The 26,731-nt window shown below is 39.1% G+C and overlaps 1 protein-coding gene across 1 annotated transcript in view; it reads right to left on the bottom strand.

The window, feature by feature from the left end:
• The window catches only part of Hecw1 (HECT, C2 and WW domain containing E3 ubiquitin protein ligase 1), a 245,792-nt gene that overhangs the window by 116,278 nt on the left and 102,783 nt on the right, over positions 1-26,731 (bottom strand). Inside the window, 1 exon segment of the mRNA XM_051194725.1 lies at positions 3,262-3,586. Within this exon segment, the coding sequence (XP_051050682.1) occupies positions 3,262-3,586 (325 nt within the window).

The raw sequence follows: 26,731 nt of genomic DNA, 5'->3' as shown, positions 1-26,731 counted from the left end.
AACAAAACACCAACATATGTCCATGGTCAGTGAGAACTCTAGCAGAGGCAGCTTTCTGGCTGTGGGAGGGCTGCACCACATCTCTTCACATGGAAATGACAGGTCAAATATAAAACAATAAAAACAAAAACAATTCCCACCCTTAAATTTCTAGATCTAGTTTTTTGACTTGAGCTTAGACAAAGCACCACAAATCTGGAAGATGGGTTACTAAGGAAGCACAAATTATAACTTTTAAGATTCATAGATAATTTTGGATTGGGAAACTATATTTGAAGTAGATGCTATTTAAAGTGTTTTCATTCAACATTAAATAACACCACGGTTATAAGAGTGTAGCTGCTATGATAATAACACATTGTCAGATTAACTTTTCTAACATGATGAGTTATAGTTATTTTGGCTCAGTTTAAAAATGTCATGTCAACTCCAGATCTTATTCATTTAAAGTTTCATGAAACTCAATATGGCCAATGGTCTCTTCCTTCTTTTAATATTCCTTTCTATTCTCTATGGGGTTCTAGCTGCCTTATTTCTTTACCACTCAATTCATCTTCTTGTTGAGTTTCCCTGTTTCTTTATATTTGTCCCTTGCTCTGGTAGGGACCTTCTAATGCTTTCTTCCTACATATAATCTATGATTGGCCTTATATACTCACAGGGTACCAAGTACCACAATTTGACAAACTCTAGCATGGATATACATGGTTGATTTGCAGAGACAGGAGGAAGGAATTGAAGCAAAGACCACAAGGAATGTGGCTTACTGTTTTGTTCCCACGGCTTACACAGATTGCTTTTTTATACCACCCAGGATCATCTGCCCAGGGATAACACCACCCACAGTAGGTTGTACCCTTCAGCCTCATCATAAATCAAGAAAATGTCCCATAGGCACACATCCAGGACATTTTTATAAACACAATTACTCAGCTGAGACTCCTTCTTCCCAGGTAGCTCTAACTAGCACATTTGTCCCTATTGGGTTTCATACTCAGTACGTTTCATATTGAGCCCATTTTCTTCTTCTTTAACAGACTCATCTTCCATTTTTTTCCTTTAATTTGAAAAATACCATTAGTGTTCAGAAACTGAGGGGAAGTACTTCTGTAAAGAGCTGATTTTAAAATTACATGTTAGTGTATGCTCACATGTAAGAAACAATTCATTTAAGTGATAAATTGCATTCCCAGTTAAAGCAGAGGTAGGTAGGAAGATTATGGCAAAACTGAAGGTTCAGACTATTCAAAGGTAATAATGAATGCTTAATTCTAATTAGAGCCCTTTTGACTTTTCAAAGTCTACCCAAATGGGGTCTTCCATCAATACATCAAAAATAGGACTTTAAAGTGACATATTTGTGTCTTTAGTGTTGATAGTCAAATATACAGTAAAATACTATAGTCCAAAAGTATACGATTGATGGGATTTTGTATTTTTCAATCTCTGTTTTAGGTAGAAGATATTTTATTTGAGAACTTAATTTTAAAATGTATTGAATTTTTCTGGTCAGAAGTCAAGTTTATCTAGTAACTACCATTTGTTTAAAAACATCAAAATGTATATTGCTTCATCTTTATTACACACACACACACACGTGCACACACACACACACACACACACACACACGTTCACACAAATGTATTATACTGCATAGAACCTTCAAGGGAGTAAAAATGTTTTCCTGACTAATTGCTTCCTGACTAATAATCAGACAAAATATTTTATCAAAACTAATATTTTAAGAGTTATTGTTTCCTGACTAATTAGTCAGACAAATATTTTATCAGAAAAAAAATGAACCAGATTACAAATTTCTCATAGTGTGCATTACTTTCTGTGATCATCAGCAGTATTGAATCTTGTGGTGTGTGTTGGAATGCATGAAGGTAAACTGCAAATTTGGAGGTTCTGTTGACATTTGAAGTACCCCCAAATTATATGCTGGTCTGTGGATAATCACATCAATTTTTCCAGATTGGATTTTATCATACATAATACAGGAAATACCTATGTTTTATGCAATTTATTATATTTTTGTTTGTAAGGTTTACTTTGAAAACAAACAAAAATGATGATAACTTAATAAAATAGTTGCCACAATATCAAATTTATAAGCACAACATGATTTGTTAGTTGCCACAATATCAAATTTATAAGCACAACGTGATTTGTTTGAACAGATTTGAGAAAATTTACACACAAATGTCTCTTCTCATTTTTTTTTCAGTTATGGAACTTTCATGTTCTGAATGATAAGGAAGTCAACTTTCTCCATGTGACTGAATATACAGTTCTATCATGTGTTTTGAGTACAAAGTAGGGATGTTGAAAGAGCCGGAGAACAGATTCTTGGGAGAAAAATGTTGAAATTACCCGTTCAGAGGTGTGAATATAGTGATTGGGTATATGGTTCCCCACAAGAATGAGGATTTAAGGTGGGTTTTTGCCATTCTCTTAGGTACAAAGGAGGAGTGTTCCTCTAGTTGCAAATAATGTTTGTTTTTAATCATATTTTACACTGACAGTTCAGATTTTCTTCTATTAAGAAGAGATGTAAGAGTAGATTTATTGTATGTATGTAAAAAGAGCAAGGACTGGTGGTCTCCAGCATGTTAAACTATAGTATAACTTTACTAATTATACATTTTAATTACAGTGTAGAGTGAGAGAAGGAAAAATAGTTACTACAGGGAAGAGCACACCAATTTGTTGCCCGATAGCAAGTTATCAGCCTTGAAACATACATTTAAGTAACATTATACAGACTGAGAAGGTTATACTCAGAAATGTATATGTATGTATGTATGTATGCATACATATTCTTTGATTTTTTAAATCCCAATTTACTCAGGAGATCTTGTCTTTTTCCGTTTCCTAGGTGGAGCCATGTATTGTCTCTCTTAGGGTCCTCTTTGTTACCTCAGTTCCCTGGGGTTGTGGCATATATATTATGTATATATTCATATATATTATATATTATGCATGTATACACATATATGCATTTAATAATAACACAAAAAGTTCATAAATTTGAAAGAACAAGATGCATACATGGGAGGGCTTGGGAGGAGGAAAAGGAAGGAGAAAATTGTGTAATTATATTATCTCAAAAAATACAAAAAAGTGAATTATGAATAAGAATCTTTGTGAACTCTCAAACCACACACGTAAGACCTTCCTTTTCATGACACACCATCAGCCTGTCCCAGATGAGTAAGTAGCTCCAGTGACCAGAGTCATAGGTGACAATATACTCACCAATAAGGTACATGCCGATCCAGTCTCCAGCATCCACTTCTTCCTTGATGTCCCAGTGGATCACCAGGTCCTGGGAGTGCCCTATAGAGTAGTAGGAGCTGCTGACCATGAGTGTAGAGCGGCTGTCTGAAGTGACCAGGTCAGTGTCACTGGTGGAACGAGGGATGGTGATGCCATCATGGGCGCCATTTCTGATGTCTATGTTGTGGAATTGGTCTGGGTTATAGCTGTAGCGGAGGGGCTCTTTGCACCGGCGTCGGCTCTGGGAGTTTCTAGATGGAGACGCCATGGCAGCCAGGCCTAAAAACCTGTTCTGGTACAGATTCTGTCAAAGAAAGAAGATATTGGACAGGGTCACAAAAAACAGCAAGTCTTGTCATGTCCTGATAGATATCAAAAGCTATGTTGAGGGAAATAAATTGGGAGGGAGCTGCCCTTTGGAGAGATGAGAAACATGACATATAGCATCTTTTTCAGGACAAAGGCCTTTTCTCTGCATTTCCACAGGAACAAGAACAAAGACACAAGGCAACTTTCTGTTCATGTCCTCCTGGAACCTCTGATTTTTCCAGCTCCCTTCAGTCTAATTTATTCAAGAAGGTGTGGCCTGTAGGTAGAAGCCTTGTTCCCAAAGAGGCACTGTTTCTTGAGTTCTCTAACATCAGTTCAATTGATTTTATTCCTTTTTTGGATAAAGGTTGATTATCTTCATTGACTATTTCAGTCATTCTTGATGCATTCAATCCCTTCACACAGTCCAGAATGGTTCCGCTGGATGAGATAGTCATTCTCCAGTTTTTAACTCCTTGATTCTATGATATGTTTCTGGGCCCTCTGAAATGTCTATTAAAGATTTCTTATTCTAGTAATTTTTGAACATCAGAGCTGTTGATCATATCCTACCTCATAGGATTATCTTGATTTAACTGTTACTGTAGAAAATACACAGGACCCGGCAATCCCCCTCTTAGGCATATACCCAAAGGATTCACATCAATGCAACAAAGACATCTGTTCAACTATGTTCATAGCAGCACTATTTGTAATAGCAAGAACCTGGAAGCAACCTAGATGCCCTTCAATTGAAGAATGGTTAATGAAGATGTGGCACATCTACACAATGGAATACTACTCTGCAGAAAAAAATAATGGTATCTTGAAATTCGCAGGCAAGTGGATGGCACTTGAAGAAACCATCCTGAATGAGGTAACCCAGTCACAAAAAGAGGAACACAGTATGTACTCACTCATATATGGATTTTAGACCTAGATCAAATGATCACCAGCCTATAATTCACATCACCAGAGGAACTAGGATACAAGTTGTATTCTAAGAGATTCATATAAACTCCCTCACAGAACTGGGAAGGGACAAGTCCCCCAGACCTCAGGTATAGTGGGGGAGGACAGCTAATGGAGAGAGAAGTAGGAGAAAATGAGAGGGAGGAGAGGAAGGCATGTGCGACTAGGAGGATTGAGCCTGGTTAGGAATGGAAAATAGGAAAGAGAGAGAGAGACAGAGACAGAGAGAGAGAACATAAAAGAGGGAGCCAATATTGGTTTGAAGATAAAGTTGAACACAAAGAAAGGTCGAGGGAACTACAAGACTGCTCCCAACTAACAATCTCAGCTTCCGTGGAAAGGCTATCATAAATGCCCTTCCCGGAGAGTGAGATCAACAACTAACTTCTCCATGGAGTCCTCAACTAATGCCTGTTGAAAACAGGAGCAAACACCCATACATAAACACTGAGTCAAACTAGAACCCAGAAGCAGATGGAGAGGACAAGACCATGTGGTAGAAGTACATAGAGACAGCTTACCTGAACAAGGAGGAGCTAAGGGCCACTAGACTGATAGCTGGGAAGCCAACAGGGGTCTGACTCGGACCCTCCTGAATATGGGTCTCAGCCAGAAGGTCTGAGCAGTCTAAGAGACCTCAGACAGTGGAGCCAGGATGTATCCCTGGTGCACAAAAGGACTTTGCAAACATATCCCCCATGGAGGGATAACTGCCTTATTCTAGAGATAGGAGAGAAGCCCTAGTCCCTACTTCACAGGACCTGTCAGATCTACATGACCCCAACTGGATGGCATTCCCCTACATATTGTATTGTGGTGGGGGGTTGGGAGGGGAGGGTGCTTAGAGTGCATGGGAGAGGGTAGAGAGGGCAAAAGGGAGGGAAGGAGGGAGGGAGGGCTTGGGGGGAGGGAGGGAGGGAGGGAGAGGGAACTGGGATCGACATGTAAAATAAAAAAAAAAAAAAAAAAAAAAAAAACGCTTTGACTCCAAAATTTAAGTTGAAGAACAAGTTACTGGGGAAAAGTATTTCTATTTTTGTTTCCACAGAAAATGAAAAGATGTGGATTCCTTCCAGACTAATGTGGTTTGATCACACCAGACCGCCTGAAACAGAGTACAAGCTGATCCTACATTCCAAACAGCTGGACAAAACAGCCCTACAGACTACAGCTAGGATATCTGAATCTTCTTCGAATCCCCCAAGACAGCGCCCCTTACCAGCAGGAAGTAGTTTGGAAAGAACGACGCCCAAATTCCCAAATATTGTGTATAAATGTTTGTTTTCATTTAATTGGACTTTGTTATATAAAATTAAATAAAAAATACTCTATATGCAAAAAAAAAAAAAAAAAAAAAAAAAAAGAAAACACCACAGTTGCTTTTTCTTTGTTAGTATGTAAAATTAACTAACCTGGTAGGTTGCCATGACATAGAACTTAAATGGGGACTCACTTTCAAAACAAACAAGGGTGACTCTGACTTCATCGATGAATACTAAGATTGGATTAACATGCACATTTGGGACATTTCAGCTTTAAAGATTCCATGTTTTGTGACCAATATCATTTTTGTTTGCACAAAAGAAAAGGCCCAGTAAAAGCATTGACTCACATTATTCATACTCCAGGGACTATACCTTATTGTTAATACCAATTAAGTGACAGTGAATGATATTTTTGTCTTCCAACCATAAAGACCAGACCCCAGTGCCTAACTACTATTCAAATTATAAGGATCTTCAGTTTACAAACACTATTTAAGTGTGCCAATAATATCGTGGAGATTGAAAACAATGTGGATTTAAATGAACAGCCAAATGTGTAGCTGTGAGTTAGACCAAACAATGATCACAGTACAGCTACTACTAGTTTTCTAGCTGTATTCTTTCTTGATCACTGACCTGATAATCCTTCACGTGACCCCATAGTACTGACAATTAACTTCATTCTGTATAGACCCTAAAGTCATCCTGTTTGTGACCCTCCGGATTTCCACACATAATTAAAATTGCAGGCATGATTTTGTGTAAATGCTTTACACATCAATTTTCAGAGCCGAGTCTTCTTTTATAAGGGTTTATATTAGGAAGAATATGTTTTGTTGAGGAAGCTGAAGGTTTTATGTTTTTTGCTTGTTTTGTAACCATTTTCTTCTTTTCATGTGTGTGTGTGTGTGTGTGTGTGTGTGTATTGTATGTACACACATGTATATGCATGCTTGCATGTATCTGGGTGAATTTGTGAACAGATATGTGCATATGTGTGGATGCATGGATGCAGAGGCCTAGTGTTTATGTTGGTAATCTTGGATCACTTTTCCACTTTATTCATATTAGGGTCTATCAATCAAACCCAGGGCTTGCCAAAATGGCCAGTTTGTTCCAAGGTTTGCCTAGCTTTGCCTTCAGAGGTTGAAATTACAAGCAAACCACATTAGGTGGGTTCTGAAGATCTGAAGTCTGGTATTCTTTCTTGTGTGGCAAGTACGTTAGCTACTGAGCAATCTCTTCAGACCAGAGAAAGTTGTGAGTGTTTACTTTGATTAATTCATTCATTAATTAATTTTTATTTGAAAGACTATGAGTCAATCACATCTCTGACAGGCAGACAAATAAAGAAGGGCTACAGATAATATAAATGACAAACCTCTGGGCTTCTTCCTCTTCCCAGATTTGCCCTTTTCTGCCTGACCTGCTCAGCCTGGTCATGTATGTTCAAGGTCAGTCCTGAAACTGTATGCCTATCCACTCCAATTTCTGCACATGGATCATCCAAAATTATGGAGGGGGGCATCCCAAACCACCAAAATCATCAAAAGTCTGCAGCTTTCCTGGGGAAAAATGGATTTCAGTTCCAAGCAGCCTCCCTGCTCTCCCAGGAGTCTTTCTCTACATGACGTGTGTGTGTGTGTGTGTGTGTGTGTGTGTGTGTGTGTGTGTGTATGTGTGTGTGTGTGTGTGTGTGTGTTTGTAATAAGGTTTGTGAATGTTGATGTCTGTTATGTGAGATTTCCTTGCCTTTTCATTCTTTACCTGGTAGAAAAACCAGATCAAGAGACCCAGAAGGTAACATCTTCATTTGAATGTCGAGCGGGTCCTCAAAAGATTTTAACATGTTTCTCTTTTGCTGCAGATGTAAATTCTGCTATCATTTTATAGAATTCCTTGAAGAATAAGCATTTCTCTTGAAATTGTCAAGTTCCACAAGTAATAATGATTAGCATGGTGAGAACAAAGACATGGATGGAAATACTGATGAAATAAGATATTTGCTCGTTAATACTGAGTTGCAATATGGTATTTGCCTGGAATAAGAGACAATCTAAAGATGATTCTAGAAGACTATAATCTCCCACCCACCCATGTAGTGGCATCTTGTTCCACCAATAGACTTGAGTTAATGCCCTTAGGGTGTGGCTTTGGTGTGCGGCCATGACCTCTTACAAGGAAGAGGAGGGGCATGCAAGCTCTTTTGGGTTGTGGTTCCAGCATCCTGCAGGGAAGATGCTGCACCTTGAGGAGCAGTTATTTACCATCATTGTGTAAGTGCTCCCCAAATAAATATGTTAATTCTTTATTCAGGCTTTCTTTAACCTGCCTTCATACCCAGGCTTCTCCATCATCCAATGATCTTTTAATGCAATATATGGTAATCCCATAGTGTTATAAATACGGAAGGTTGTCAAAGTGGTTTCTGGTACTCACTTATTCACACTGCAGGCAATATGTGCAACACCTTAGGGGTATACTTTATCTCAAAATCTTTTTTATTATCCCTTTGTATCTTCTTTCATTTTTAAGAGAGTGAGTGTGCTTTCTAGTCAGTGATTCCAACCTCCAGCAAATATTCCTATCATTTTAGTGTTTGTTGGCTTGAAGTTTTAGTCTCTTTATAGCTCTTATGCCTGGCATAATAACTAGTTTAGGGTTATTTTCACCTTTATTTTTATTTATTATTTTTTAAGTTTAGTTTTTAAAATTTCATTGTGCATTCCAACCGCAGATCTCTCCTCCTCCTGACCCCTCCCTCCTGCCTGCCCTTACTTTCTTTCCCCCATGCCACTCCCATCCACTCCTACAGGGTAAGAGCTTCCATGAGGGTTCTACAAAGCCTGGCCCATTAAGTTGAGTCGGGACCAAGCCCCTTCTGCGACAGAAATGGTTTATTATGGCTTATAGAAATAAAATCCAGAAAGAGAAGAAAGCAACAACAAGTTGTATATGAGGGAGACTAAACATAAAACTGTATTTCATCATGTCCTAAACAGGGTTTTTATTATTAAAACTTCACAATAATTGATTTATTTTCATTGTAATTTCCTGTTTTGCTGATGTTCAGTTGGCAGAATCCTGTGAGTTGACTGTATGTAAGGCTATTATTGGACACATATCCACATATCACTTCTGTGACATATTTTTGCTTCACCTAGATACTCTTTTAAATACCGCTCACTTCACCAGGTTTGCCTTTTAAAACTTGTTTTGTGATAAAGGCATTGCATGAGTTACTCCTTGAATGCAGTATGTGAATAGCACCGAAGGCCTAACATGGGATTATTTTGTGATCAGGCTTTTTCTAGGCATTCACAACTGTCCCCAGGATACTACAGACTGACAGGGCTGGAGAAAGCAACTCAATCATCATTCATTTTTAAAGTGTGGGGAACAGATGGAGACCTACCCTGTTTTGAGATTGCCATGGATAAAGACCACATACTGTCTGAAGCATTATGCCACTGTTTTACAACCCTGGACTTCTGCCTAATCTCCATGGAAACATATCCTCTGACATGTGAGCATTTGCTTTACTTTCTGAGGAAGGAAATCCCAATCTCTGAATGAGCAAGAATCAAGCATAACTAAATTGTTCCCAGACTTTTCTTCATTCTACCAAATAACTCATTTTTTTTTGTTGTTAAGCAAAATCAAACACTGATAAGAATATTATAACAATATCTTAGTTTTCCAACCATTAGTTGCCAGTTTGGTACTAGGTTAAACACAGATTTTTAGCTGACTTTTGACAAAACAGATCTGATGAAAACAATCTAGACATATTTTGAGATAGTTTAGATTTTTTGTTTACTGTTATTGAGCACACTAGATGCAATATATTACATTAGTCAAAACAACACTTTCTAAAAGGAGATGGGATATTAAAGCAGAAATACATCACATCTAGAGAACATATATTCTTACAAAAGACTCCACTCTTGTTGGTTTCTGAGAACCATTAGTAGAGTCTTGGTTTTTGGAAAATTAAGCTGTGAGTTAATGCCATCTCAAGTGGGAAAAGTAGCAGAACAAAATACAGAAAAAGGTAATCTCTTGTCAAGTGCCTCTAAAAACTAAAAATCATAAGAGGAAAAGAAAAAATGAAGGAAGCATCATTAAAGTATACAAGATAGAATTAATCAGTTGTGATAAAGAGAAAGACAGGATTTTTGTTCCTAAATTAGAAGCTATTTTACTCAAGGAGACCTGGAACATTTTCATACTATGCCCACTTTTGGTCATGCCTCTGGGGGGGTGGGGTGGGGGTGGTCATGAAAACTTAAAACAAAACAAAAAAAAAACAACCTTGTTTACTTTTACCAAGAAATTCAGAAAATACAAACAAGAGAAATATACAGAATGCCTATATAAGATGGGTGAAGAATCAGAATAAGAAAAAAAAAAAAAGAAAGAAAGAAAGAAAGAACTAACAAAGGTTGTTAACAGGCACTTGAAGCTTGAAGGTGCAAAAAAGATGGGCACACCAAGCTTTAGCCATGTAGCTCCCTGTTGGGGGAGAGAAAGCAAATGTCTCCTATAAAAAGGAAACCCAGATGGCTAAAAAGAGACTCGCAGCCCTACTCTCAGCACACACCCAAATGTCACAAGGCTCAAAAGCAGTGGTAGCTTTTGATAAGACAGTGTTACATTTTGTCTCTTCAAGTGCAAGGGACAAGTGCCGTCTTAAAGGAAAACATATTTTTGAAACAGAGCTATACAGGGGACTGAGAACAACTACAAGACAGGGAGCCTGAATTTATTCTTTCAATTCCCAAGGCAAGGGGAAGCCCAGGAAGGATTTTGCACAGTGCACAAGGGAGGGGCAAAGACAAGCAAGACACAAGTAGCAGGTGGCTTAACTCAAGCTTGGAGTGTTGGCATGGAAAGAAGAAGGCAGCCTACCCTCACTGGCCAGGGGTGGAACACAAGTGAGAACAGCACTAGTGTTTGCTAACACTGAGCCTGAAGTCGATAGGTTCATAACCTCAGGAGTGACCTACCCACTGCTCGTAGCTGAGCTTTCAGCGGGCCACTATACATAGCTGCAGTCCATCCTCCTGCAGGCTGCATTCATCCTTCAGCAGGATGATTTACATCCTTAAGGCATTGAGAGTATAAGAGTGATGGGAGATGTCATTCTGTAAATATGTTTCCCTTATTGGTTAATGAATAAAGCCCTGTTGGTCAATAGGAGAGCAAGATAGGCAGGACAGGATTGTAGATCAAAGGTTTTTGTGGCTGGTTCAATGTTCATGCTTCTTTTTTGTAGTGTGCAGATTACATTTGCATACCAAACACTCTGGAACTTATGGATAAAGACTCTAGTAGGCACCAGCTTGACTTCTCTATGAGTTGTGTATGTGTTGTCTTCAGCAATGGGAATGAGCTGTCAGTTTTTGGAGATTAACCTACAGTTTTGTCAATAGAAAGGTTGTTTGAAGATTCTCATGGGACCCCTTTGACCAACAACTCAATTAGATGTGACCTAATCTGTAGAACCACAGAGGTTGGCTATAAAGTAAGGGACTAGAGAGTGTAGACAGATCTTATTAACAAAGGGACATAGAAGGGATAGTTAAAGATGATTTGATGGGGGATGAAATTAGAGGACCAAAAGGGGACAGACAGGAGAAAGAGGGATGAGCGAGGGAACATGGGGAGAAACAGCTAGAATTAAGGGCCATTTGAGGGGTAGTATGGAAACCTAATACAGTAGAAGCTTCCTAAAACAGTACATATGAAGGCAATCTAAATGAAATCACCAGATAATGGGGTAGAATCCCAAAGGTCCATCTCTAAATAAAGCTGTTCTATTTTCAAATAGCTATGAAATTGAAAAAGCTGTTCAGAACCAATGAATGGATAATGGTGGTACAGATACACAATGGAATGTTATTCATCTGTAAATTGAAATTATAACATTTAGAGACAAATAGACTGGAAATGATCATTCTGAGTGGTGTAAACCAGACGCAGAAAGACAAATGTCATGTATTCTCTCTTATGGATCCTAGCTTTGAATCTTTAGACATGTGTGTTTAAATTGTAGTGCATGTCGAAGTCAGAAAACTAGAAGAGGGCTATGTGGAGATTTCAAAGCAGGGAGGATACTATAATACAGTTGGTATGAAAGGGAAAGAATAATAATGAAGAAATTATAATTAAATGGGGATGAGGATGAAATGATAAGATAAAGGAAGGGGAATTTAAAGGAATAACTAATAGTAAAGACCCTTGAAAATGCCACATGGAAATGTACTATTAGAGGGAGGGAAGAAGGGAGATAGGTATTAAATGGACTTACCATATACGGAGGCATCTCACCTAGATACCCAGGGTGGGTTACTTCTTTTGTGTACTGGTGTTGGTATTGTTCCTTATTACTCTCTAGAACTTTATGCTAACACTCTATTGCTGAAGTTACCATATACTTGAATCACAGAGCATGGAGAAATCAAGCTGGTGCTGGCCTGGAAGCTTCTTCCCTATTGGCTAGCTTCCACAGTGCTCAAAGTTGCTATATTTGATTCTGGGAGAGGCAAATAATCTACATTTGTCCTTTTGTATGCTGTGAACATATGTTTCTCTTATTGGTTGATGAATAAAGCTGTTTAGGCCAACAGACAGGCAGGATTTAGCCAGCCAGGAAATCCAAACAGCCATAGAGAAAGGTAGTAGGCAGGTTTAAGGAGATGCCATGTGGATACCAGAAAGGTAGGATGCCTCTGTGTGTTTATTTTGGACTAAACAGCTGCAGGACTGGGTGGGACAGAAACATCTGCTTACATCACAGCTTGTCAAGGGCAAGAGAATAAGAGATTGCAGAGTGGCAAGCAGTAAATGGGACATCTATATCACATCTCCTCCCTCAAAAGCTTAGGAATCATCACAGGAGATGGTGTAGAAAGAGGTAAGAGAAGACTGTTGTATAAAGTGTATTCTGGTTATGGAAAGAATATTGCACAAATGAACCCACAGAGATTGTGATTGGATGCACAAGACTTTTAGGGCTTCAAGTCAGTTAAATTTTTGACATTGGTAGGGAAAGGTCCCACAAAGTCCAAGTTTTATCTGAGGTGCTATTGAAAATTGATGTCTGGCTGCTAGGGAAAGGGAATCAGGTTTCTATAGATGAAGCCCTGAGAGGCTGCTGTGGTGCTGTGGATGGCCTTATACCATGCACATGGTAGTGGCACTAATTGGATTCAGAGGGTTAAGTAAAGAGTATATGAAGTTAGGAAGGAAATGTGGCTAGAAGAGTATGGGTGTAGGAGGGAGTTGGAGTTAGAGTTCATTAAAACACATTGTATTCATGAAATTTTCAAAAATAATTTTAAATTATTTTTCATTTAACAGCAAACATTCAAACAACAAAAACAACTTAGAAGAGACAGTTTTTTTTGGTTGTTTTTTTGTTTCTTACAGTTCCAGAGAGATTATTGGCAGAGAAGACATGGCAGCAGGAAGCACCCGCTCACATTGCAGCTCTACTCAGTAAGCAGAGAGCAATGAATGCATGAATCAGCTCACTTGGCTCCTTTCTCTACTTACACAGTGTAGGATCCCAACCAGGGAACAGCAACTCCTACAGTAGGTGGGTCTCCCCACCTCTGTTAAACTAATCGAGATGACCCCCCTATAGGGATCCATCTCAGTTATTTAAGAATCTGTCAAGTTGACAACTCTGATCATTGCTGCTAACCAGAGATAGTCCAACTGCTTGTTAAATGCCCAGAAAGCACAAGTCAGATCTAGGTAAGTGCAAGACAGAGGAAAAGGATGTTCCCAGCAAGAAATAGTTTCTGAATCTCTGATGTGCACCCTGTAGAATCATTTTGAAAGATCTGTGGAATGGTTCCTTTCTAAATGGAATCATTGTTTCCCCCCTGCCCCAGCAGGTCACACTTGGACTCAGTTCTCAATTTAGAGTGGTGCAAACTTGAACTGAAACAAACAGAAGTGTTGCATGAACTGTCTCTCTGAGAATTTGGTAACTGAGCCTGCTGAGACATAATGACAATAGACAGATTAACAGGGAAAAGGACGCAGATAAACTTTGTATGTTCAAAAGTCATGAAAGATCAAAGAAGCACCAAATGGTTCAGACCCAGATATACCCTACTCATAAAGGAGGGCTTCTTAGTCGATGACTAGACTTCTCCAAATATCACTGACTCAATAACGAAGACTCTGCTGAAAATATAGCTGCAGGGATGACACCAAGGTGGGGACTGAGAAATTAAGGTACCAGCAAGGAATATGGTCTGCTCTTTCTTGCCATTACATAATGTTTCTTCAAATCTGAAAGAAGTAATTTTAAAGCCATTTGCCCCGAGGACTTTGTAAGGCTCTCAAAGGCTGAGTAAATTCATTTTTCTTTGCCAAAAGAAAGTGCTATTTAAGAAGCATCCTGGCTTCCTCCCTAGGCCTTATGAGGACAAAAGGTTGCGGGACTATTGTCATTGTCTTGAAAGTTTTTTTTTTCTGTTGTGGTCAGTTGTGTTGATGCATATGTGGCCCTTACAGAAGTTAATGGATACACTGAAGGTAGCAGAGCATCTGAGTTCCTGGGGGATGCAACACCACACTGCCTTGAGGAAGGAATCTGCACATAGTGAAATGAGTGGCACTAGCAGGCTTCCATTTAATGCACGGTAGATTATTCCCCATTGGCTTAAAGGTTATATAATGCAGTAAAGTAAATCTGCTTCTAATTTAAGAAAGCGAAATTGCACCATACTCAGGGATTCTCTTTGTGTCTGCAGAGTGCTTTCTGGTACCTGATGCCAAAGACCGAGTACTAAAACTAAGTGCAGAAAGGAGCAACGGGGTACCATTTGATACAGATATGATGGTTTTGTCTTGCCTTATATAGGAACTAAACTAAACATAAAGCTGTCATAATCCTTCAGGAAAACTGTGCTTCACACACATAACACCAGAAAAGTCCCTAGAATGTTCTGTGGTGTTAGGAGAATGTTACAAGAGCTACCTACTTTTCTCTGTCTCCATTCCTTTCTTCTACTCATATCTTCTCACTTGGTGATATCTGTCCCCTAGGTTTCCTTTCAGGGTCACACCTTTGCTTATTTTTCAGTCGGGAAACTTCAGGTTTTACAGCATAAGATACAATTGGCTTCTATTCTATCTCAATGAGGTAAGCCTGGCTATTAATGAACTTCAGTTCTTTTATCTTCACTTTGGCCTCTTACTTTGTGGCTGGCTCCCAGAAACCTCCACAGAAAAGAAAGCACTTCCTTTGGGTCTGGATGTGGCTATGCATCAGTGCTGGCTGTATGATATCCAATGCAAGATGAGGTTCTTGGATCCTGAATTTTGCCAGGTGAATAACCATTCTGGATATTGTGATAAGTCTCAAGATGTACCAGTCAAAGATATGACTATAAGAAATCAGGCTATTACAATAAAAAATATATCTCTTTGTGGAGATTATGGTGAGCTGTTTAAATGAGAATGAGTTAAAATACTTAGCTGCAGATTCAGGGGAAATACTGAAACATTACCCATTGGTGAGATAAATTTACATCTACAAGAGAAACTTCCATTTGTAAGAATGCCTCTCTGTACAAGGCAGCTAAATCACTAAGAGCTCAATTAATAGAAAAGGTGTGAGAAAAATTATATATAAAACTTACACAATTCCCTAGTTTGGGGTGCTTTTTCTGGCTACCTTGTCTTTTCCAGGGCTTTCTTTGTTTTGTATACAACCATTTTAGAACCTGCAGAGCATTTTGTCTCTTTAATACAACAATTTATTCCAGTGCCCACAACCATGCTTGGTATCTGGCAGTGCAGTATATTTTCTAATGCTGTTCATTGTAGTGACATATGCCTTTTAGAGATAGGTTCTAAACTCCTTATGACATGACAGTACTGGTTTTCTTTCTGTTGCTATGCTAAACACCACGACCAGAAACAATCTGAGGAAGAAAAGGATCATTTCACCTTATACTTCTAGGAAACAGTCACCCAGGGAAACTGGAGTACCAACTCCAGACAGGAGCCTTGGAACTGAAGTAAAGACCCTGAAGGAATCCTGTTTAGTGGCCTGCTCTTTAGCTTCTGCTGGGCTAGCTTTCTTCTGTATTCAGAACTCCCAGCCTAGGGATGGTACTGAACTGCAGTGTGCTGTGCCCTTCTACATCAATTAACCATCAGAAGATGTCCCACAGAAATGCCCACAGGCTAACCTGATTGCAGCAACCCTCTAAATGATACTCCCTCAGGTAACTCGGGGCTGTGTCAAATAAACAGCTAAAGCTAATGAGGAGAGTGATACTCTCACTTCAGAATGAAAACTCAGAACAAGAATCTGGGGAGTTATTAAACTCAGATAGAATGATTTGGTGTATGCTGCCCCTAGGAGGCTGGCAAGAAGAACCACCTAATACCCAAGTGATAGTATCCAACCACGATCCAAAGAGCCAGAGTCTTGTTTGTGAAGCCAAACAACTCATCAGCAGTGTAGCTGCAGAGGGAACTGGGGGCACTATGTGGGAGTTCTGGCTTGCCAATGCCACAGTGGATGGGCTTTATTTCAGCCACTGTGACAAGGAGCTGAGAGAAAAAAAAATTAAGGTACACAGTGTTTTGACTCACAGCCTCAGAGGTTTCAGGGCACTTCACTGGCCCATTTGACTTACTTCATGTTGTCTGCACTTCATGTTGGCAAAGATGCACATCTCCTTCAGAGAAACAGGAAAGAGTTGGGAGTCTCCATGTCCCTTTCAAGGGTCTGCCCCAATGGCATAAGCTAAATCTACTAAGTCCCAAAAGTTAAAGGTTCCAGCACCAGTCAGCAGTGCTGTGGTCTGGAGGTCATCGAGCAGGATTCCAAATCCAGATGATAGCAGTGGCGATAGGACAGGTGATGATGGGGTAGATTCCAGGAACTGCTCATGGTCTAAGCAGAAGGGTGAGACAAAGTGCTTTCCCCGGAATAAGTTTTCTCTCAACAGAAGACCCTGTATGGAGAATACTCAAAGGTCAACATGAGAAGCTGCCAAGAGCTTATGTGGACCAGGCAGTTCTCAATTCTTTTCTTCTTATTTAACATTTCTTTTTGAAATTATGACATGATGTCATTCCCCCTTTCATCTCTCCTGCTCTCAGCATTCCTTAGTTACCTGTATCAAAACTGATCAAAATCCAGTTGCGGAGACCAGTCCCAACTTACATATCTAAGAAACAACTCCTGAACCTAAGGCTCATAGCTCATTGCAGAGGAGAAAGCCTTCCCTGGTGGTCTAGTGGTTAGGATTTGGTGCTCTCATTGCAGAGGAGATGATGGAAAGATAGTAAGAGCCAGAGGAGCAGGAAGTTTGCAGTGAGATTGTGTCTCCTAGGAATGTCAGAAGCTATACCCATAAAGTCTCACCAACAGGACTGCCTAAACAAACATAAGCTGAACAAGGACAACACCAACAGTAGACTTTAATATGGACAGGGGAAAGCTCAGGAGTTCCCACCTTCTGAATAGTTTAGAAGGTAAGAAAGGAAAAAAACGTACTGAAGCTGGCAGGACTACATGACATTACTTCTGAGAGAGCCTCTTAGAAAGTGGGAAAATGTCATCCAACAGCTTTGTTTTTGTTATTCTGCAGTTCTCTTTATTCACACTCATTAAAAGTCCAATTTCATCTGGCTGCTGTTAGCTCTTCCTGATGAGTACAGAATCACTTACACATTAGGGGTAATTATTCCCAAAGGCAAATTTCTTGCCTGACACTTGATATTCTCTAAATACAGTCCAAGTCCACCTTTATCACATTCTTTGCATCCAAGTTATGAAGACCCAGGTGTTCTTTGTTCAGCGGGAAAAAATTCACGCAATTTCAGGTAACTGGTTGGCAATAGGATTCTTTAGATCGCCTATGTATATATAGAGAGATCTCTTGACATGTTTCCTTTAAATCAGATAGATTTTCTTTTTCTTTTTTCTATTTAAATGAGAAACAATATCATTTTATATATCAATCCCAGTTCCCTCTCCCTCCCATTCTCCCATGCCCCCTACCAACTCCCATCCCATCTAGGCAGAGAAAGTATCTCTCTATAGGGAATGGGCTCCTAATGTCCATTTGTACACTAGGGATAAATGCTATCCCACTACCAGAGGCCCCATAGACTGCCTAGGCTTCCTAATTGGCACCCATATTCAGGGGGCTTAGTTCCGTCCTATGCTGGTGTTTGAGCTGTCAGTCTGAGGTCCATGAGCTCCCCATTGATAAGCTCAACTGTTTCTGTGGGTTTCCTTAGCCTGATCTTCACCCATTTGCTCATCACTCCTCCCTCTCTACAACTGGATTCCAGGAATTTGGCTCAGTGCTTAGTTGTAGGTCTCTGCTTTTGTTTCCATCAGCTATTGAATGAAGGCTCTATGATGGCATATAAGGTAGTCATCAATCTCATTATTGGGGAAGAACATTTAAGATAACCTCTTCACTATTGCTTAGATTGTTAGTGGGGGTCATCCTTGTAGATCTCTGAACATTTACCTAGTGTCAGATTTCTTTTTAAATCTATAATGGCTTTCTCTATTAAGCTATCTCTTTTCATGTTCTTCTCTATTCTTCCCCCAACTCGATCTTTCTGCTCCTTCATGTCTTCCTTTCCCTCCTCACCCTTTCATTCTCCTAACTCTCTTCCCTCTCCCCCCATTTTCCCAATTTGCTCAGGAGATTTTGTCCCTTCTTTGGAGGACCATGTATTTCTCTCTTAGGATCTTCCTTGTTTCCTAGCTTCTTTGGTGGTGTGGATTGTAGGCTGGTAATCCTTTGCTCTATGTCTAATATCCACGTAAGAGTGAATACATACCATGTTTGTTTTTCTGTTACTGGGTTACCTTACTCAGGGTGGTTTCTTCTAGTTCCATCCATTTGCCTGTGAATTTCAAGATTCCATTGTGTTTTCCACTTAGTAATACCCCATTGTGCTAATGTACCACCTTTTCTTTATCCATTCTTCAGTTGAGGGGTATCTAGGTTGCTTTCAGGTTCTGACTATTACAAATAACGCTGCTATGAACATAGATGAACAGATATCCTTGTGGTATGAATGTGCATCCTTTGGATATATGCCTAAGAGTGGAATTGCTGGATCTTGTGGTAGACTGATTCCCAATTTCCTGAGGAACCACCATACTGATTTCCAAAATGGCTGTACAAGTTTGTACTCCTACCAGCAGTGGAGGAGTGTTCCCCTTTCTCCACATCCTCTCCAGCATAAACTATCATTGGTGTTTTATATTTTTAGCCATTCTGACAGGTGCAAGATGACATCTCAGAGTTGTTTTGATTTGCATTTCCCTCATGGCTAAGGATGTTGAATAATTTCTTAAGTGCCTTTCAGCCATTTGAGATTCACATTGGTGGTTTGATGGTAGAAATTTTGCCTGCCATGCCACATAAGTGAAATCACCAAATAATGGGGGTAAGACAGTCCCAACTGGCCATCTCTTATTACCAATTAATTTTCTATTATTTAAGTTGTTTGCCAAAGGGATCCCATCGGAACAACTACTGGATTCTTGGCCTTTCCATCAGTAAACAACCATTATTAAGGGGACTATAGCCTGTAAGACAGCACTGTAAATCATGTATGCATATATGTTCATTCTATCAGCAGTTCTGTTCCTTTAGAGATTCCTAACTAATACTAATACAGTTATATTTGAGCTTATATAGTTGATGGGTAACTTAAATCTGCTGCATCATCATCACCATCACCACTGATATTTGAACAATGATTGTGTCAAATATGGCTTGTTGGGATTCTGTCTCCCACAATATTTGGCAATTTGATTTATAGTTTCTTTATATATGTATATGCCATAAAATATTTCCATTTTAAACACTTTAGTTTAATGAAGAACTCAGAGAGGTTGCTCTTTTACCAGTATGGTTTAAATGAAACACTTTCCATAGGTTCATGTTCTTGAACACTGGATCCTCATCTAATGGTGCTACGTTTGGACATCTGTGGAACCTTTGATTTTCAGGAACTATCTGGAAGATGTAGATCTTTGGGATGAGGAACTTTAAACTATCTAGCCACTTTTCATTTCACCTTTAGCTCTCTGTTTCCTGATTCACCAACACATGAGGAGCCTCTGCCATAACTCCACTGATCATCAATCTCTGCCATGACATCTTGTAATGACTGACTTAAACTATGAGCCAAAATGACTCCTTCCCTCTTAAATCACTTCTGACAGCAACAAGGAAAGTAATAGATACAATGACCACCTTCACTGAAGAAAAGGAGACACATGCAGCCCTATGGATTATTTTTTTGAATGCAGATGTCTTAACACAAAGCTACCAACACATCATCTCTATAAGTAAATCTTGGTAGCTAAAAATGTACTTCCAAACTGTAGGGAATTTTGTTGTGTAGTCAGGATTATGAATGGCAGGGCTGAGACTTTTGGAGAAAACATGGGTAGAAACAGACTCTACATCAGGTGTTATTGGTCAGTTCTTAACAGTTTCTGTATTGTTTTACTAGAAATTCAAAGTCTATACAATTAAATTGCAATCACTTTTATTGATGTTGTTGTTTTACATATTCTATTGTTAAACTGTAGTGTGGGTTTACTTTTCCACATATGCCTATTTATTTAGGAGCTTATGATTATTGAATATTTCCACTGATATTACAGCACTAATGGCATAGTAAAATTTTGTCTTTGGTAGTATTAATACCAAAGATAAAAGTGTGTAACATGAATGTGCATATGTCTGACTTTGGAGCGTATAACTAATGATCAGAGAATGCTCATAGACGGGGTGATAGAAGTTTTACAGGAAAAGCTGTCTGAGCACAGGGAAAGCCAGTAAATAGACTGACACTGGTTATAAACAGGTACTTTCTCAATTCAAATGTCCAAGTTTCCTAGAGTTTTATTATTAAGTTGTAGATAATAATTTAGTATTGTGGCGATATATTATTTATGATTTAATAAAGCTTGCCTGAGGGTTCAGAATGTAAAACTAGCCACAAGCCATAGAAGCCAGGCTGTGGTGGTACACATCTTTAATCCCAGCAGCCATACTAGCTATCCATAAAGCTAGGTGGTGGTGGCCCCTTTAATACCAGAACTTAGAAGACAGGCAGATGGATCTTTTTTTAGTTCAAGGCCATATTGCGCTACACGAAATTGATTCAGTCCTAAAGAAAAACAGCTCACACAAAGGTGATCTCAGCACTTGGAATCACACACCTTTAATCCCAGCACTAGGAAGGTATAAAAGGAGGAAGCAGCAGATCTCATGTGGAGATATTTTTTTTCCAGACAGGGAGCTATTGTCTCTGAAGATGTGTGGAGCCAGTATTACCCTTTAAGTCTGAGGTAGGGAAAGAGCTAATGGATGGCTGCTTTGCTTATCAGACCATCAGTTTTGACCCCAATATCTACCTCTGGGTTTTTAATTTTCATGTTACATAGGGTTGCTGGTTTGGACTCACCAGTCTGTTTCTAACCCTTTCTTAGCTTTCACATGATGCAAAAGATGTTGGATCTTGAATGTAGTAATAAATAGTACAAGAAAAGCTGTAAAGGAACTCATCCTTAGGGAAATTAAGCATAGCATTGGTAGTGAGGGACAAACATTTTCTCACTGATAGGTCCAGTGATTAGGACAAAAAGGTTGCAGAGGATACACAGGCGTACATCTGAAATAAAGAAAGACATGCAACAGGAAGAAATCATATCTATTATTTACTATGGAACAGGGAAAGCTGATTAAGTGAAACTAAAATTAGGCATTTCTTAGAATAGGCTTATCAAAATGCAGTCATGACAGCAATGTGCCACTGGAAATATTCAGTATGTTAGACCAAGTGAGCTAACATTAGGCCAACATTGTTTGAACTAACTGAGACAGGAGGGTGACATGCTAGATGCTGTTACACTTGTTATGTGAGCCCAGAGTCTCAAATAATGTTTCCAAGGGAGCATATAGTCTAGCTTAGATGATAGTGCCCTGGTGATTGCTGTGATCATTACATCCTTATCCCCCAAGTAATAACACTGGACACTAAAAAGACATGTAGAAATGAGGCAAGTGGTAATTGCAAGATCATAATGTTATTTAGCTAATTGCATTTGAGAAAAGGAGACTAAGAATAATTTTATGGATAAAATTGTACCAGAAAAGATGTAATAACCAGAGAATAGGCTGACATTTTAATGAGGTGGGAGTGTAATGAACCTGTATCTCCAGGAGCATATTTTATATTTAGATCGGCAATGGTGGTAAGTAGGAATAAATACAATTTTATAAATCTACACTGAGTCTCCTGTCCCATTAAGTGTTATAAAAAACAACAGTGATTACAAAAACAAGGCTATTTTTTCCACCCATAAAATTTAGCCTGGTCATGATAACTTGGTACCTTATAGCTCCTTGCAACCCTCAAGGAGAGTCAAGCCTCTAAAACATGATTGGAAGATAAATCAAGAAGAGATCTTTTATTAGGGAAGGTACCTATACTGACTCACCATCCAGATGGAGGAAATCAATTATTGTAAATATGGCATCAAAATAGACAAGGGTCACCTTCTGAGGCCAGCAGGAGGCAAGGCCGTGATAACAGACTACCGAATCCTCTGTATTAGCTACTTTTCTATTATTCTGATAAAAAATATCATCACCAAGATTTACAGGAAAAGAGTTAATTTTGTTTATGGTTCTGGAGGGCTAAGAGTCCATCATGGTGATGAGGCATAACAGTTAGAGGAGGAAACTAAGAGATCACATCTTCAACCATAAACACGAGGCAGAAAGAGAACCAGAAGTGGGGTGAAATTATGAACTTAAAGCCGGCCCTCAGTGACATATTTCCTCCAACAAGGCTGCACCACCTCCCCAAATAGCACTACTGACTGAAGACCAAGTGTTCAAACATCTGAGTCTAGTCTATGGGTACATTTCTCATTCAAACCTCTAACTCCATAGCCTCTAACTCCAGCAAGGTCCTCCTGGCTCAGCTCCAGCCAATCATGATCAGCAATAGTTGCAAGGGTTTCTCAAAGAAACCAAGATTTTGAAGTTTATTTAAAAATTCCCTTTCAAAAAACAAAACAAAACAACAACAAGCAAATTTTACTAGCCCAAGTAAAATTACCCCACTGAGATGAACACAGACTTAGTGAACACTAGCCTATATTTGTATGAAGTATGAAGAAGTACCACGTGTCTGCCTTGCCTTTTCTCCTTAGGACTTCCAGTCCTTACAAAATGTTCTATGCTGTTTATTCTAAAATACTCTAACACCTTTCCCTCAGTAGAATGAAATGCTTACTAAGGCAGGGACCTGTCTGATTAGAGTTGTATCCTCAATATCTTGACTATGTGTAGTACAAAGGAAACACTGAATAAGTAGTTTCTGGGTGAATAATGAGTGATTGGTTCCTGCCTCACTCTAAGCTTGACTGTGCTGTGACATAAGATCCCAATTCCAGGGTATGATGTCTAATTCTTAATAGTTAATGAGGCTTCTTTGGGCCAAGTCAGTCTCTGTCTGGACGTTAAATAATGAAATACTCCTAAATCTTTCACCTTGCACAATTGGATTTAAAACAAATCAAGAGAAATGGGAAAATAAATACACATTGATCCATGGTATACACTCTGTTATGATCATGACAACAGTTGCTTATTGTCTGAAAGCAGTATAATCCAGAACCTGTATTGAGGAAGCATTGCTGCATATGCTAACTCAGTGATACACTAAGAAGCTGAAGAATATCAGCAATGTTCCATTCTCTAAGAATTCTGCACAATGCATGTGGGACTAGAGGAAAACAAACAAACCAACAAATGAAAACCATTCAAAGGCACATTTAGTTCTTACTGACAAAGAAAACAATGAGATTAAACTCAACAGTAAAAGCAAAGAGGCATCTATGACTGCCTATAGAGATGTAATCATTTGCCTAACAATATAATTCATTCTACAGTGCTTACACAAAACAGTTAGCTGACACACATGTTTTACACTACATGGTGCCTTGAGAAAATAGTTCCATACGCACAGCTTAGTTAAAATCAAGCCTTGAGTTCCAAACACAAGTCTCTTTCTCTACCTTCTCTGGTTTTAGACAGAAGTATAATTTCTTTTATGTGCAGTAAGATATGCATAACGTTTTAGTACAGTCCAGGCTTTTCATAAAAACACTTACCTAGAAAGAAAATGATAGATTTTTTTGTGTCACAACAAGACATCTTTGTAAAAGGTAAGAAATTGTTTGTGTTAGTAGTTCTGGTTCTGGTCTTCTAGGGGTGCTGCATCAGAATGACATTAGAACAGGGAATAGGCAAGTCAGCAAAAACAGTTTATCTTTGTGCCAAGAATGCGGCTTCCTGTTAGGAAAATACTAGTGGCAGAGTTACCTAGAAAAGAGGCAGTAGCCAAGGCTCCCTAGGTGATGATATAAGGTATGGGGAAACTCGAAAGGGTCACATTTTTTTTTTCCTGTTGGACAGAAGGCAAACAAACAGTCCTTAGAATCTGAGCTAGGACTATGGTGTAGTCAGACTTTCCTTTGGACTGCCAGCTCTCAAATAACAACATGGAGACTTATTAATTATGAAAGCTTGGCCATTAACTTAGGCTTTTCCCACTAGTTCTTCTAATTTAAATTAACCCATATTTTTATTAATCTATGTTCTACCACATGGCTTTTACCTTCCCCATTTCTGTGTGTGCCACTCATTCCATGTCTCCATGGTGTATCCATGGCATTTCCTGTGTGGCTTGATTATCCCTCTCCCTCTTCCTGCTTAAAGTCCTACCTTTTTCTCCTGCCTAGTTATTGGCTTTTTATTATACCAATCACAGCACCACGTCTCCACAGCATACAAATATTCTGCAACACTATACGTCTACTTGTGATGTCTAGCCAGCCAAGGGCATAACTCAGCTGGCTCCCTTATAGGAATGTTGGGCAACACTATTCATTTCATCTGGTTGAATTCAGGCAGATAGAGTGGACCCCAGCACTGAAAAGACAGAGAAAGGGCAGGGTTGGGGGTACTTCAGAAAGCTCTATTGTAACTTTTCTAGGAATGGGAAATAACAAGCCTGTGCTATTTCAGCTGCTTTTAGGGAGAAATTATACTAACTAGTCTCTTTCAAGTGTTAATTCTGGAAGCTGCGACTGAAAAGTCCTTGCTTCTGGCTTATAAACAAGATAGTAAGCAAAATTGATTTTTTAATGGTTTAAAATAAAACCATGATCTTAATTTGTTTTATTGTGTCATAAATATATAGTTCAGATCTGTTCAAAGGCATGACAAATTGACTATTTCTTTCCTTATAAACTTACAAACTTTTAACTTCTTAAACTATATTAAATTGTATATCTGAGTTAATTATGTCATAAAATACTAAAATGCATTGGATATTGTATACCATCAAAAGGTACATGATCTTTGAAGCAAATGATTTATAGTGATAGTAAACATCTAAAAATATTTTACTAAAAGCACAGTTTAAGGGGGGTTGGGGAGCATGGGAGGGAGGGGGAGAGGGAGGGGCGGAGGGAGAAGGAACTGGGATGGATGTGTAGAATAAGAAAAAAATAATAAAAAAGAAAGAAAAAAGTACAGTTTATTTACAATATAAAACATTGTCTATTGAGTTGTAAGGCAAGGTATTGTTAAATTACAAAACTCTGTATTGGTTGAATAGTTAATAAGGTGTTTTTTTTAAATAGTTTCTAAAAAGAAAATAATTATAGTCATTTGTTTTTCCCCAAAATTCATAGGTAAAGGAAACAGGACTTGTAAATCCCAATGGGTGTCTCTGAACCCCAGCATCCACCAGGATCAGTTGGTGAGCCAGATGGGAGTCATCTTTCTAATCTCTTAAATCTTCTGCTTCTTCCTGGCTGTGCCCAACAGGAGCTGCATGCCCGTGTTGAGTATATAAGAGACATTACGGTACGCACTATTTGAAGACTCCCATGGTGCAATACTCTGATCATAAGCTTAGGCTGGAAACATAGACAAGACAGACAGGCACACATGCTCATGCATCATGGCATACTTCAAAATCGTGCATCACATTCCACAGCAGCTTCCCTGGAAGGACTGAAACTTTAAAACTTTAAAGTAGCCCACAATGCTTTGCTCCCCCATCTTCCTAAGAGCCATGCCTTTCTCAGCAGCCACGTTATTTCTTTGCTTCTTCCCTCCTTCTACCTTCCCTGCATGGAAAGATGGTATTAGTCCTAGTGGTGTGGATTTTTTTCTTCCCTAAACTTAAGGGGAAAACAACAAGAAAACCACCTCCTCAGCACATTCCCCATGGAGGGTTACTCCCAGAACCTAGAGGCAGGAGGGAGTAGTCCCTGCTCCAAATGACCTGACAGATTTTGTTGATCCCTCCCAGAAGGCATCACCCTCCCTGTGAGTGGGGAGGGGGCAGGGGAAGCATGGGAGGGAGGGAGGGGGAGAGGAAACTGGGATTGATATGTAAAATAAGAAATAATAACAATTTTAAAAAAAGAATGAGAAAAAAAGAAAGAAAGAAAGAAAGCCACCTCCTCATTTCTCATTTGTACGTTTAATGTGTGTGGTGATCCAGACGAAGACTAGAATATTCATGAAGGCAGATCACTTCTTGAGCAAATCAAAGCACTTGGGCCTTTTTAGCCCATCTTATAGGAAAGAGACACTGTTTTACCAAGGTCAAAATAATATTCCCAGAGAAACCTATAGTAGGGATTTGTATCCCAGTTTTGCAGACCTTGGTCTCTGGAAAGACAATGATACTTATTAATTCAAACCCTGGCTAGGATAAATAAACCCCCAGTATTCTAACCCTCTTATGTGTTACACTCAGTTCAGCAGGGATACCTGAGA

Source organism: Phodopus roborovskii, unplaced genomic scaffold (genome assembly GCF_943737965.1).
Source record: "Phodopus roborovskii unplaced genomic scaffold, PHOROB, whole genome shotgun sequence".
In the NCBI taxonomy this organism is placed as follows: domain Eukaryota; kingdom Metazoa; phylum Chordata; class Mammalia; order Rodentia; family Cricetidae; genus Phodopus; species Phodopus roborovskii.
The sequence above is the reverse complement of the archived record's forward strand: the minus strand, read 5'-3'. Positions and strand labels throughout refer to the sequence as shown.